Source organism: Diorhabda carinulata, chromosome X, assembly GCF_026250575.1.
Source record: "Diorhabda carinulata isolate Delta chromosome X, icDioCari1.1, whole genome shotgun sequence".
NCBI classification, from domain to species: Eukaryota; Metazoa; Arthropoda; class Insecta; order Coleoptera; family Chrysomelidae; genus Diorhabda; species Diorhabda carinulata.
The window spans coordinates 7,296,510-7,312,195 of NC_079472.1; the positions used below are offsets into that span (position 1 = coordinate 7,296,510).

The 15,686-nt window shown below is 32.2% G+C and overlaps 1 protein-coding gene and 2 long non-coding RNA genes across 3 annotated transcripts in view; 2 read left to right on the forward strand and 1 right to left on the reverse strand.

Moving 5' to 3' along the window:
• LOC130902151 (lysophospholipid acyltransferase 5-like) overlaps window positions 1-12,660 on the reverse strand; it is a 20,034-nt gene extending 7,374 nt beyond the window's left edge. The window contains exons 1-5 of the mRNA XM_057814019.1: window positions 12,647-12,660; window positions 12,337-12,362; window positions 7,191-7,421; window positions 5,792-5,869; window positions 3,316-3,512 (exon numbers count right to left, since the gene is read on the reverse strand). Of these exons, the coding sequence (XP_057670002.1) occupies window positions 3,316-3,512; window positions 5,792-5,869; window positions 7,191-7,421; window positions 12,337-12,362; window positions 12,647-12,660 (546 nt within the window). The remainder of the gene's footprint in view (window positions 1-3,315; window positions 3,513-5,791; window positions 5,870-7,190; window positions 7,422-12,336; window positions 12,363-12,646) is intronic.
• LOC130901393 (uncharacterized) lies at window positions 188-2,710 on the forward strand. The gene is made up of 2 exons (XR_009060273.1): window positions 188-1,829; window positions 1,892-2,710. It is a non-coding gene; the product is annotated as an uncharacterized LOC130901393 (long non-coding RNA).
• Window positions 12,661-12,756: 96 nt separating the features above from the next.
• LOC130901244 (uncharacterized) lies at window positions 12,757-14,513 on the forward strand. Its single transcript, XR_009060256.1, has 3 exons — window positions 12,757-13,032; window positions 13,473-13,673; window positions 14,234-14,513. It is a non-coding gene; the product is annotated as an uncharacterized LOC130901244 (long non-coding RNA).
• The last annotated feature ends 1,173 nt before the right edge of the window (window positions 14,514-15,686 follow it).

Sequence of the window (15,686 nt, forward strand, 5' to 3'; positions counted from 1 at the left end):
ATAACGAAAAGTTGTTGCAGTGGAGTGATGGCTGTTTAGGCTAGAGTAGACGTTAATTAGGTGGGAAAATATAACATCATTTGTGCATTTGTTATTTAAAAACCCAAATTGATGGGTATTAAGTATTCATCAGAATAGAAATGATAAAAGCCTCTTTTTGACCAATATTTTTATGATCTTAGATAACGTGGGAAGGAGTGTAATTGGACGATAATTCGATGCTTGATTTTTATATAATCCTTTATGCAAAGCTATAATTAAAGCCGTCTTAAGGCAATGGGGATAAGTGCCATTTTGAAATGAAACGTTAGTTAAAGTGGTAAGGTACATGTACAATCAGGCAGACTCGGAAACATTTTTGTAAGTCCATCAGTTCTAGATGAGTATTTAGTTTTTATGTCATTAATTGTACTGCGAAACTCTGCTAAAACTACGGGCATAAAGAAGAAACTGTGTAAGTTAGCATTAGCAACAGAGAGATATGAAAGCGAATCATGAGAAGGAGTTATAGAATTTGATAAATTTTTGGTTACATTTACAAAGTAATTATTAGGTTGCCTTAGAAATATTACAAGATTTAACGAGTCTCCTATTATAATAAATATCTTTGGCAGCTCTTATTGTCTTATGATAAATTTTTTGGTATAGTTTCACGTAATTTTTGAAGAAGACACTATCCGAGAATTTCCTTAGATGAGATAAAGATCGCATGTCCTTTGCAGATATACGTTAACCTCTAGTGGACCAGTGGTTATTTTGCTTATTTTTCAAAAGCTTAAGGGAAAAAGAATTGGATGCCAGACTAGTTAGTGTTTTTATGAATCTACAACATTCGAAGTCCACATCGCCAGAGAGCATATTCCAGTCAGTTGTTTGACAACGGTGCTTGAAGTTTTCAAAACTTTTTTCCGAAAAGATAATTTGCGAGAAACATTTTTAGCATTGAATTTTACCCAAAATTTGGTTTGCACTGCTTCATAATCGGAGAGACCTGAATTAAAGACAGTACAGTCGGTGGATTCTAAATCGTACGATGACACGAAATAGTCTATAGTACTAGAACTGGTCTTAGTTATTCTGATTGGTGCCATTATACGCATTACCATACAAAAAATGCTAAAATTGACATTCTTCACCATCACACACACTGGAATAATCAATATTGAGATCGCCACATAGAATTAGCTGCTGATACTTAATAACGTGAACAAATTGAACTTCATATGCAAGATAACTTAAATCTTTGCGCAAAATGTCCTATAAAATAGATACAAGTTCACTTGTTGAACACAATGACGAATTGACACATTTGGTTCATCATCCATACTACGCACGGTAATCACTTCTTCTCTGTGCACATAGGGCATCTTAAGTACTTTTTTCACATAACCAACTACTTAAGATCGACGTGCATATACGAGCTCCGTCCCATTTCAGTTGGCCAAATGTTAGTAAAATGTTTTAAACTTTTAGTTTTACGTATAAAATAGGTTTTGGATGAATATTGTCAAATATTTTGAATTATATTTAGTATGATGGAAATAGAGGTCTTGTTGATAATAATTTTTTATGCATATACAAGGGTTCATTGTTACCAAAATTGTGTTCAAAGTTTCATTAGGTCTAAAATACGCAAATAATAAAGTAGACTGTGTAAATCATATTTCCACAAAATGTTTTTTTTAGTGACAGATAGATTTTTGAAGTAATAAGGTGAGTAAAATTTTTAAAATGGGTAGAGGAAAAGTTATTGATGAACTAAGAGTACTTTGTCTTCAAGATCCACATGTCACAGAGAGGCTCAAAAATTAGGATTTCGGACATACCAGGTGAATTTTGTAACACCTTAGTTTTAAGCATATTTTTCTAAATTTAAATTTTCTTTACATAGGAAAAGCCATTATTGACTCGAATCCAAAAGAAAAATAGACTTAAATGGGCCAAAGAGCATTAAAATTGGAATTTTGAACAGTGGAGCTGTATTGGAGTGCTGAGTCTCGTTTTGAAGTTTGCGTGGGTGACGATCGAAGTACAATTATTCGACAAAAAAATGAAGCTTTTCATCCAGATTGTTTGAAGCGGAAAGTAAAATTTCCGGCATCTGTGATGGTGTGGGGCTCGATATCTGCAAGAGGAGTGGGAAAACTGCATTTCATAAACGGAATTGTCAATACTGAAAAGTACCTGGATATTTTAGAAGAATCATTGTTGCCAACCAAAGAAGTAACTTTAACCGCTGGTAAAGCCTTTATTTTTCAGTATGATGGAGCAGCATGCCATAAGTCAAAAAAGGCCTTAAAATGGTTCTCAGACAATAATATTCCGCTTTTAGAGTGGGTTTCAAATAGTCCAGATTTATCACCAATAGAAACACTTTGGCATGAAATGAAAAAGCAGTTGCATGCAAATCCAGCTAGAACTGAAATGGAATTAAAAGAAAGACTACAAGAAATTTGGGATGATTTTACTCAAGATTACTGCCAGAATTTAATAAACACCATGCCTCAAAGAATTACGGCTAATTTTAAAAATAAATGGGATGTTACGCAATGGTAACTTTTAAAAGTATGTTTAATATTTAAGCTTTTCTGATTACATTTGGTTTTTGTTTTTTTTTTGGTTTGCAATTATAACATATGTTAAGACTTGTAATTCCTGTAAAAGTATCTAAAATGTTTATAAATAATATAGAGTGCTCAAAATGAAACAATTTGCCGGTTTTTAATAGCTGAAAAAGTATTAATTAGTAATTTTTTTCAATTGGGCCAACTGAAATGGGACGGGGCTCGTAAGTATAGCGCTTAAAAAATGTGACCTTAGAGTGATCCCGGACTCGTTTTCAGAATAAACTTATTTGAATACGGCTGTTTATTTTCCACGAGTTGGGAGAAAACATTCATCATCATCATATAGCTCCCAGTGGAGCGAAAGCATCTGTTGTTTCGGCAGCTGTGGTAAAACGATCCTCATGCTTGGTTTTGTCTCCAATTTTGTTGACGACGGCTCTCCATTTCTGTTTTTGCTATTTCTGTAGCCTCTTTCCATATGAAGTTTATTTGTTGCATTTCTGTCTCGATAGCTTTTCTCCATGTTCGTAAATGTCAATCTCTTTTTCTTTAGCATGTTGTATTTAATTTAATGCTTGTTCGGTTATTTTTGTTAGTGGATTTCGTAGTATATGACCTGCATACCTCTCCATTTTTGCTTTGTAATCGTTACGTCTGGTTTCTCTTCTTCAGTTATGTTCCAAAGGTGTTCTTTACTTGTTTGACCAAAAAACTCGTTGGCATCTGTTGATAAATGATGAGTACAAACCTTAGAATTAAATTTTCCATCGACAAAGTCGTTATATCTCCTCATTGAAATCTGTGGTCCAACTAAAAACGAAGAAGGAAAGAAGGAATGACCGTATATTTCTAAAATACTAGGCCTTTTAACTAGAGCCAGCTTCTTACTTTCATGTGACAATTTTTCAATAGGTTTGCGACCATCATAGAGATCAAAAGCAATAGCTGAAAACAAAAGAATTGCTTTAATAAAACCCTAGTATAGAACGGAATTTTTTGTGTGAATTAAAAACTAAATGTGTTTACGATTATTACAAAAAATGGAACTTTGCTTCAGGTATTGGTTCATGTAATAGAGGACTGGATTGGACCTATAACAGTAACAGCAGTATATTACACACCAAACTAAATGCAAATAAAAATGCATTCACTTACCTTTATAAATAACTTGAAAATCGCTTTCTTGTGGGCGGCGTTTACTACGGTTAACATTCTACTTGGGGTTCTAAACTTTGTGCACCGGAAAGGGGTAGGATTATTAATCAAGTTATGTAAGAATAACATCTACGTCAACTATCCACTTATCAACATACTTACTGACTTAGTGATCCTCAAAAAAATTCTGACTGTCTTGATTTCTTTATCACTGAAGGTTTCTCGAATGAATATTTGGACATTGAAACAAACTTTGACATTGTCCAGCAAATATAACATTGTATTTAACGATAAAACAAATAGATATATTGGATAAGTTATGTAATGATCGATCTGACTGTAGTGCCTCAAAGATACAATCTATCAAAACTTAGTTTCAAATATAGCATTAAAGACTATAGAAGATTTAGGAAGAGAAATTGAAAATCTGACAGCTATAATACAAGAGGCGTTCTGGGAATCAACACTGCAGCTAAGTAAAAAAAAACCAAGAATAAATTGTCTTCCTAATGTACGGAAAAAGATTCTTGCAAAGAGACAGCTAAGGAAAACCACATAGAGGTTAATGCCATTAATAAAGCCTTTGAAGAAATAAATTCTGTGATGCAGTTTTCCTTGATGTTAATCAAGTTTTCGACGAGGTCTGGCATACAGGATTACAATATAAGCTCAACAAAACTGTTACCAGGAGCTTTGTACAACATTCTATAATCATACTTGACTTTTCATGTTAGATACGAAACTAACAAAGAAAATTGTACTCCATAAGATCGGGAGTACCACAAGGTAGTATGCTCGGACCGATCCTATATTTATTATACCCTGGTCTTATACCTACAAATAACAACCTGACGTTGACAACGTTTGCTGATGAGGCAGCTGTATTATCTGTACACAAAGATTCGATTGAAGCGGCACCAAAACTACGGAATGAGATAAATAAAATTGGAATATTGCAATGAATGAAACAAAATCAAAGAGCATAACATTTAAAAATTGTCGAGGACAATCACTTCAAGTCACATTAGATAATGAGCAAATTCCTAACGCTGAATGTGTGAAGTACCTAGGTTTATATATATAGTCCAAAGAGAAACTATTAGGTTTGATTTTAAAAACATTATTTGCTTATTGAGCGTAAGTTAAAACTATCAATAAAAAATAAACTACAGGTATACAATGTTATCTCTAAACCAATCTGAACATACGATCCAAAATTTTGGGGAATTCCGACAATGTCAAACCTCACAATAATCGATATGTCCCAATATAAGTAGGCGATGCCCCATTGTTTGTCACAATAAAAACAAAAGCAGTGATCTGAGTGTTCCCACAGTTAGTGAAATAATTGTCGAATACAGTAAAAAATATATTCTCAGATTGAAGAATAATCTAAATATATTAGCAATAACCTTATGAGATAATAGTGAACAAAATAATTGTTTAAAACGCATAATCATATATCATGAAAAATAAGTTGGAATTTATGGAACCGTTGGCGATATTCATACTGAATACACTATTTACACCACCTCTACACCAATACTCACGATTACAATGTCTGTACATTGTCTTACAAATCTCGTTAATATCTCTTACCGACTAGAAACAAGTATATAAACAGTATCAGTTTCAAAGATAGAAAAGATCAGCCAGAGCTCATACTATAGCAATTCGAATTGGTTGGACAATGGCGAATCGTCATATGGACTTGATTTTGACGTGCGACAAAATGAAAAATATTAGGTGTTCAGCCACGCCGATTTGATAGACTTAAGGTAATTCCAACTTCAAGGACTGCTGCAGGAAATGGAAACAATGTTGGGAACGTGTTAACCAATAAAATAGGTGATACTTTTAATGATGTCACTTACCATTGCCGAGATGGACTCAATACTTTTGGACAGACCTAATATATCCTAATTATTTTTGTAAAATTTTAATTAAATCGAAAGAGATAGTTTCTGGTCCAATACAGTCCGCGAAATAATATAAGTTTTTGGATTTAAAACATTCTTGGGTAAATAAAATGCTATTCATACAATAAATAACTATAAAAATTGTTTTACCTATTAAGCGTAAAGTTATGACACATTGTGGCATAGTCCATGTAATGTCGTATGATTCAGTACTTGTATAAATATAACCTACAGAGTATAAAAAGAATTAATATTAAATAATAGTGAACAGTTAGAGAAAAATTTATCTTATTAGTAGCAGTTAAAGCAATAATACATTTTGTGACGGTAGTGCAAATTTTTTACCGTCGAGACCTATTTATATTTCACAAAAATGTCCAAATTTGCCGCCTACATCACAAGAAACAATTCGCAAAAAAATGCGAGTTTGAAAATACAAATCGACGTGTCAAAGCGTTTTTTCCAATACGCCAACATCTATTTATTAACGAATTTATTCGATTTGGATATTTCACACCGTACCTATACGAGTTCTACTCTGAAAGCTTAGGAGACATACGGAAGACACGGAAGCCTAGAATTATTCAGTTTCTCATATAACTTCATGATTTTTCCTGTATAAAATTGTAACGACGATCTAGAATACCGAAACTATGTGCTCGTTTAGTGCCAAAAACATTGTACGAAAGTCACAAAATGAAGACCGCTGTAACATTTTTTTCGCAGTATAACAATGAGGTGAACAGTTTATGTCAAAAAATAGAAAAAAATGAACACAAAAATGAAATATTGGCTACACTGCCGAGGGTCAAAATTGCTTTGATTTTGTTGATTTTAGTAAGGAGGGAACAACGGTAACATAGGAAGTTTACTGTGAGATCTCACGTCACCTCCAGAGACCAATACAAAATAATCGAGAGATGGCTATCACCACCAGCGGACAGCTTCAAGACTCTGAGAGGACCTAGTTGAGTTCATTGATGACAGACTTCTTTGCAGAGGGTATAGAAAGTATAATCAATCGTTGTAATAAGTGTCTCAACCTTAACTGTGATTGTACTAATATTTTAGTAACAAAATTATCTTGTTATCTCAATATTTCTCTTATTTACAGCCTATTATGAAATTCATATTCTCTTCTTACCTCAGTTCGAATGATACAACTCATCCGTGTGTTCTCCATGAAATGTAATTATATTTTTTGTACTTGGATAAATTTGGATAAACTTGGAAACAAATAGCAAAAAATACTTCCAAACTTTGAGTTGAGTACAACTGATTGAAGAGAAATTGTTAAAATACCAAAAATTTGTGATTTTTTCACCCTTTACCAGTTTGAATCGACTTGTGATACAAGACAGCTCAACAAGAAAAGTCCGAAAATAAAAAAAATAGAAGAAACCTCGACTGTTGACCCAAAGGCTATCCCCCCCTATTATAGATAGTTGTTTAAAAGAATAGTAAGCTAGGATCGAAATTTTAAACTTTTCAAATATTTTTAATAAATGATAAAGTGTATTATTTGGATAAAATGGAAATAAATACTTACCTGTAATAAGATACATCATATTAAAAATAAATACAATGGCAACATTAATAGTAGATCCTTGGAGAAGCATAAAACTGCAATGTGTACAAAATATAGTAAAAACGCAGTGGAATATGTCATTTCCGTAATTCCAATATCCTATACTGAATCCTGAAGTAATAAAGAAAAGATGCTGCAAACTGCTTTCCTTGTTATAAATGTATTTTCTATGCACAAATGCTAATATATAACCTGAAAAAATGCGATTTATACATCACTGATAATATGAGAACTGATAAGTTTCCGACATAAAAACAAGAAATGTTTTTTCATAATTTTTATTTTCAACATAGTTTTCTATGAAGTTTATACACTTTTACCAGCTTTTAAGCCGTCCAAATAATGGTTCCCATCTCCCTTCCCAAAATAGGCGTTTACGTATGCGATTTTTATCCTCTTCGGATAAAAATCTCTCATGCAAGTAAAATTTTAGTGTTGGGAAACAGGAAAAAGTCACTGGGGGCTTCATCTGGTGAATACGACAGATAATCAACCAACTCAAAGTGCAATTAATGAATTTTAGCCAAGGCAATCACTGAATTTTTAACTTTTTTGAAGAAAGTCAATGAACATAACCCCATCATTATCCAAAAAATACCATCTCCGGCCGATGAATTTGTCTTAGACTTTTTAGGAGCAGATTTGCCCTTCGCAATCAACTGTCTGGAGTCTTTTATGCTTCAAGGGGTGTAATAATGGGTCCAGGTATCCTCTACATTAAATTGAAGCAAAAAATTCGACTCATTTTGCTTAAGCTGCGTCAATAAAGCCAGAAAATATTCATTTGAATACACTTATGGTTCCAAGTGAGCAAACACAGCACCCAACGCGCGTATAGCATAAGTCTTCAACGCATTCTTTTGATAACAAATAACAATAACAAATATTTAATGACATTTTTTCTCCATTTTTAGAAAAATCATTTATATGATTGTCCAACAACGTACAAGATGGTTGAAGCTTTAGTAAAAATCTCTCAACGTATGCGCAAATATATTTCCCAGCTTATATTTGTAGGTGCTGACCTATTCGTGTTGAGATCAGGAACTTTTCAGATAAGCCTCGTAGATCGTTATATTTAACAAACCCATCAAAAATTTTATGAGTAAACCTTATAATAAAATGAATTTCACTAAACAACTTTAAGTTACTGAGCTAACTTAGACTAGATTTGTTTGTGAGGCTCACTGCGTGATAATGATAATTCTAAGTCGTACACTTGGTAGCCTTACTTTCAAGGTTCTAGCTACTTGATATCTGCTATAAAGATTCGAAAATACATTTCACTCACTGGGAATACATACTTCTATCTGAAGACTAGTCGTTTTAGTAATACCAATATCTTTCTCAGCAGTATGTTCAAAAAACATTAATTTTGAAAAATAGTTGACAGAAAGTAATGCCAATTATCGATGTAAAATAAAAAGAAAACGATTTTCCCTCAATTTGAAAAATTATAAACACAAAAGTATAGAATAAAAATAAAGTACAGACAAAAACTTATTGAAATTGGAATTTCAACAACTTACTAGCTAGAATTGATAGTAATAACTTTAATTGAGGTTCCGTAAATCCAATGGATTGACTAATGTTTGAAAGAAAACCCGAATTTTCCATTTTCGGTAAGTTGATGAAGTGCTGAAAAGAAACTAACTAACTAATATTCAATATATTGTTGCTAATAAATATAAATAACACATTCTAGTACTCAAGTGATAACAGCGACGTTATTTTGATATACATTCTCGCAATTTACATCGCTGTTTGTCTGGTTTTTTTATTACTCATAATAAAACAAATTAGATATTTCACATTAAACCATTAACCAATAAACTATTGCGTGGGATGTAAGGAATATGCCCTTTATCTCTATTTAAACTTGTGTTTGTTTGTCCATATTTCAAAAGAGCTATGTGCTCTTTAAACCGGAAAATAACGAATCTCTTGGTCACCACTTCTTGTCACAATCATTACAACTAATTTCATTAATACTCCTTTTTCCAAATCTGGTATTTTATCCGTAAAAATTGTTGAATTTAAGAACAATTCAGATAAAGATAAAGGATCTATTCCCTACAGCCCACTCTATAGTTTGGTAGTTAAGGAATGAATGTGAAATTTCCCGCCGAAGAGATGTTCGCACTGGAATTTTGCAGGAGGGAAGTTCAGGGGGAATTTAGTATGAATAAGTAGGTCAAGTTGATAGGTTTTAGTTTACCTTCAGTCTCTGAAGACGATAACTTTGTTATAGAAACGCACGTCAGATAGTGTATTTGTAAGTGTTGGTGTAGTGGTAGTTTAAGCAGTGTAATCAGATGAGTGTTACTTATAAAGGGGAATTTCAATCTTTCTTCCACCGAGTAAGAATTAGAATGAAGAAAATATTGAGACAATCTATAAAAACCAATATATTCTAGATGTTTAAAATGAAAACAATTTAGGTTCATAAGTATGGGATGTTTGATGCACGGTCTATCTTCTTATATCAAATTAAGTTACACATATAAAAGTAAACACTATGAACAACTATTGATTTAATACACTATTCAATATACTAAGTTATATTCATAATGTTTGCGATTCGAGCTCTCGTTTCTAGGACTGATCTACCTACCAATACTAACTGTTCTTCCTACTCATACTCTCGCACAGTCGAACAAAACTTAAAGTTTGTTATATATGCGATTAAACGTAGCAATAAAGTAGTAGCTACCAAATTAAATATTTACAAAACCTTCACCAATCACTAATTTTTTAATTCTTAATATCTGGTTCATCTAATATATTTAACAAATTTTTCGATATGAACACAGATTTTTTCACTGAACACACTGTTCGCACCACCACTAAACCAACAGTCACAATTACACTGTCTATAACTCCTTTGGATAACCAAGTTATCGTCTTTAGAAACTGAAGGCAGTGGTTAGTTATGGTTCAGTATGAATTTCACCAACTGAAAAGATTTTTTTGGAAATGGTTTACTTAGACAGTTTATGAACGGATCGAAACCCGTCATTCTCGTAAGTCTTTGATATGTGTCTTCCATTCTTAATTTTCGGGAAAACTTTCTTGAGAATTATTGCCTGTGCTTCCAAACATCGAGAGTAGTTGGCAATTGCACCATGGACTAAAACAACTGCTTTTGTAATGAAAAAAGTCTTGAATTTGTCCGACTTTAGTTTGTATCCACGTGTATTCAACGTGCTCTTGGACATTCCTTTCAATATTATATGGAACCGATTTATGAGATTAAAGTTGACATCTGTTATTTCTAAAACTGTTTCTAATTGACACCTTTTGTATGCGATTCTTTTCCTATTATCGAATATTTATCTTCCTGCTATCCTGCCTACCATTTCGCAGCAAACCTTATCTAGCTGTGCAAACATGAAATCCCGTACGTAAGTTTTTTGAGCAATTGACTTGGAAATAAAGAATTGTTTTCTGTTAAAGTCTTTGGATGTTGCTCCGCGAACGTTTATATTTATAAAAATCTCATTCGAAAATTTTATTATTGACAAAAAACTCGAGTTTGCCTGAATTTGAAATGTTCTATTAGAAACGAATGGCTTCAAGTCCTATACGAGTTTTTATTTCGTAACAATACTTCACTTCAAATTAGTTATACCCTAATTTCTGGTTCGCTTTCTTGCTTCTCTTTTATTTCGTCTTTGCTGGTCTCAATGTTACTACAAACGTTGTTATATACCTTTCGTTTTCGTAAAATATTTCTCATTTATTTTCATAAAAATCGCCATTATTCACCGGAAATTGAGAAAGGAACAAAATTCAATTTTAAACTTCTTGAATATTTTTAATTTTGACAGTTTTTTGTCATAATGTTACTCAAAAGTTTAGCACAAAGCAAAGGAGGCTAGTGCATAAACCCTACAGAGGTCTAAATAAATAGGGACCTAAAAAAATGGTAGTTACATCATTTTAATAATTGTTATATAAACAAATACAACATTTTCTATCCTTCAGGTATCCCAAAAATTGTAATACTTCCCAATAGCCTTGTGATACATTCACAAACAATTCAGTAAAGTCTACCAGTTAAATAATCTATCAACATTCCAATTCACGATCTTGTTGTATTATCATTCATCTGGAGTAAACGAACGTGCTCTTAGTACTCTTTTCATGATGTTAAAATTCCGTCTTAAGTAAGTCCGTATTTAACTGGAGAAGTTCTTTGTATTCAGTCCAGCGCAACGCGTAACACGTAGAGATCCAGAAAAGAAAGCATTGAAATCGAGAGGTACGCCGTTCCAAATATTATTATAAACAAAAATGTTGTAAATAGTGTAAAAAGCTACACAAGTGAATTTACTGAAGATCACTTCTTCTTTTGTCAAGTATTTATTCAACACAATCAACACAGTAATTGAAACAAATTCTTTTTCAGACCATAATTGTTAGTGACCTATCCACAGATGTCAATAGTATTCTTTTCAAAAATCGCTAAATGTTAAATTAACATCTCGGATTCATTTCCTTATTGCTGAGATCCATACAGATGTGCATCTAGCTTTAAAATCTCTTCTTCCTATGTTTTTGCAGATATTACAAACCGTAAGTCACAGAAAACAACCATCAATAGCCACAGTTTCAGATTCTTAGAACCTATTGAGCATCCTCGAAATTACACTGTGGAATACAATTTACTAGATTCACTTCATCCGACAAAAAGGGACTTTAGCCATCGTTACATATTATATTTTTTTCGAAATCGCCCAGAATCAACAACACTTGCAAAAAAATTTGGAATTGAGGCGAGGAGAGATTCAGAAACATCCTCAATTTTTGAATAGATGTATATTTTTTACAATTCAAATTCTGAATTTTAGATAATAATGTGAACTTTCCGTCAATCATAATTTGTAACAAATACATTTGATAGAAAACATGTTACTCTAATATCAGCTAAGATGTGTTTGTGTTTTGTATCGAAGATTTCTGCTGCTACCTTATATATTTTATAGTTTTCTTTAACATATCAAATTACTTATTATATATTTAATTTGTGGTTTATCGAAAAAATTTTGAGATAAATCGATATTAAGGATGCTTTCCAAAGAAAAATTCTTGTTTCTTAACTTACCTGCTATAAGAAAGAAAAAATAATGTCTGAAAAAAAATTGAGAAATTTTTTACCTCAAGTTGATAACAATCATTCAACTATCTTTCTCAAATTTGTCTCGACTCTGTTTAAAAAAACTGAAGTAAATTTGCAATTCTTATTTTCCCATCGGGAATTGATCTAATTACATTGAGATTAGTAGACAACAAGTTTAATTCCAAGTAGTAAAATCCACAAAATTTTACGTTTCTTTTTATGGCAAGTTAGATGGTTTGAAATTATTGGAAGAATAAGTAAATTGAAAAATACATTTCGCACATTATCGACTGACCTCGATGGGGGCATCAGACGACCTAACCCCTAGGCCATCACGCTTTTTTATAATTATCATTTTCATAAAATACTACGTCTTAATACCATAGTTCAATCAACTATCATTAAATTATTAATTTCTTGGATTATGTGTGAAATTTGCCATTAATTAGGTTACATATTGATAAAAAATTTAGAGAAGGGTTTCAATAAAATACAGAACGGTGGGTTAACAGATAAAAATTGTTTAAAATATATCGATGAAGAGAAAAAGTTGAACATTTATGGTGACGCTTTCAAATTTATCTCTTGTTTAACGATATCGAAAACTAGACTCTCGGATCTCACAATATCGTCTATCACAAGTGATTCCCAAAGTAACCCAGATGAATTCCTGAAGGCTACGTAAGTTTCTTACCCAATCTTTACAATTTTTGACAAATTTCGAGAATAAGGTAAAAATGTAGCAGCAGGGGCTCCATCGAAAAAGTGTAAAAAAGTTTAGCATAAAGCAAGGCCAAGACAAGTCTAGCAAAATCTGGAGCTCGTGTTAATTTCTAATTCGTGTTCAATTTTCCGAGGTTTTTTTATTAAATAAGTCAATTTTTTTCGTTTTAATTAATTGTATGTGTCTTTAGACACTTGTATACGATGTATCATAAAATATACAGAAAAAACAATTTTGTTTGAATTCATCTATTTTTGTTGATAACATGTATTGAACCTAACTGATTATAATTTTTATTTGTCCCATATCAATCAAACAATTATATTAAGATGGTACTTGAAAGTAACTTGGAATTTCCAATTATACATAAACATAAATATGATATGGGTATTTGCAGAAATTTCAAGGTGATCACTGAACAAAAGCTTACTCTTAACGATCAAAAACAATGAATACTGTATCCAAGTAATTATAGACAATACAAAAAATAATGATAGGAAAATATTACGTCGGAAGTGAATCTGATGAAGATATCGACATCACACCAATCGATTGAGTAAACTGACCGATTATCGATTATGTTACAATGCAACCAAAAGTAAGTAACATATTGATATGAATAGCAAATAATCATTCTTGATATACGATCCAGTGTTAAGTATTTCCTAGTAACATAACTCCTATGAGAAGAGGACTGTACAATTCACCGACAAAATCTGCTTGAAGTCGGGTTTTAATTAATGAAATGCTAAATTAACTTCGAATATGAATAAGACCAATAACGAATAGAGATTGACTTGCCTCAGATCTTATCCAGTTCACCAAGACTTTCGAGAACTCTCTTCAGCATAGCTACGTTAACCATGAGAAGTCTTTTTCGTTTTATATAATTCTAAACCCGTCAAAACCTGAAAAACTTAATTAGTGAATAAGGCTAGAAATCTACTCACTTAAGTATGGTTTTTAAAATTGCTCCTAACCTACACACCACAGCTACAGGTAAACGGACAAACGATTCAAAGAGCGTCCAATTCTATATATCTTTGTTGCTACATTACTGAACAACTGGATCCCGGTAAAAAATGTAAAATTGAGGTAGCTCGTACAACATTTTTTAAAATGAGATCACTCTTCTCTAATGATAATTTGAAATTTCAGCTCCGGAAACGGATGATCAAATGTTACATATGGTCAGTTCTCTTGTATGGTGTCGAAGCATGAACTTTAAAAATATCTACCATTAATCGCTTAGAAACTTTTGAAATGTGGTTATATAGACGCATGTTCAAGATACCCTGGACATCTATGCAAACAAACGATGCAGTCGTTAATAGATCAAATGCAGTTCGGTTGGTGAATAACATTAAATAATGCGGGGTAGCCGGTTTAGTATCCTCCATATGATTATGATGGGTAAGGTTGAAGGTCGTAGAGTAAATGGAAGGAAAAAAGCCTCTTGGTTGAAGAATATTAGAGCATGGACTAGGATAATGGAATCTCTAAGTTTACATTCTTGGACCAACAACTTTTTACTGCGGTACAAAAACAACAAATGTAGAGGCAATAAAAAAACAGGAGTAGCTGGAAAACTCACCAGGGTAAAGACAAGCAGAACTGATAAGTAAAGATAGGAAAATAGACAAAATTTTTGTGAGTTCCTGCGATAATTTAACAAAGTAACAATAGAATACGACACAAACCATTCCAGTGAAATCTTACGGTCCCTCGAAACTATTCAAAAGAACTCATTTAGTTCAAATAAAATTTTTATTCGTTTTTACTTAACCCAACATATTTTTTTTTCGATTTTTAAACTCAAACTAGGACACATGTTCTTTTGATAAACGATTATTTTCATGACTACTTAAAACCGTTAAATTCTTTCTTAATTGGAGTATTATTTCATAATAAAGTTTTGGAAATGAACAAAAGTTTCCTCAATCAGGTGACAACTAAAAAAAGGAAAACTTCATCGGGAAATATCAGAAGCCCTAATTCTTATAATTGGGATGTATAACAATAAAAAAAATATTATGGTGTTTAAAAAAAGTAGTTTTATTAAATAGAATATAAAATGGTACTTTACACTTTGTGCCTGTTATTTTAAGCAGTTCGATGTATAAAAAAAATTAAAATAATTATGTGTTTTCATAATTTGTGCTTATTAAAAATACGAGCTACCAAATTATTAAAATAAATTGTATAACGCTGTCCAACAACAAAATGAATTTTTCCTTCAGTGTATAAGTAAAATCACATTAAACGAATATCAACCAGAAAAAAAATAGAATTCCATTGTACAAATATTTTTTTTAATTCTAAACTTTACCTAGAAGATATTTTGTACAAGACTCTACATCTCATTCTTCTGCTTCCAAAATGCTTAGATCTCACCAAAAGGGGGCTATTTTGTGTCCCACTTCTCAAGGTGTTAGTATTACTCTTATGAATCTTTTGGATTGTCTTAGGCCTGGAGTGAAACTCCATCTAATTATTTAGCTATCCGTTCACTTCGTTATTGGTGTGGCATCTCATGAGACCACAGTAGAGCTCTGATCCTTCTTAGCAAGGTTGTCTGCTTCTTCATTGCCTGGTATACCCTGGTGGCCTG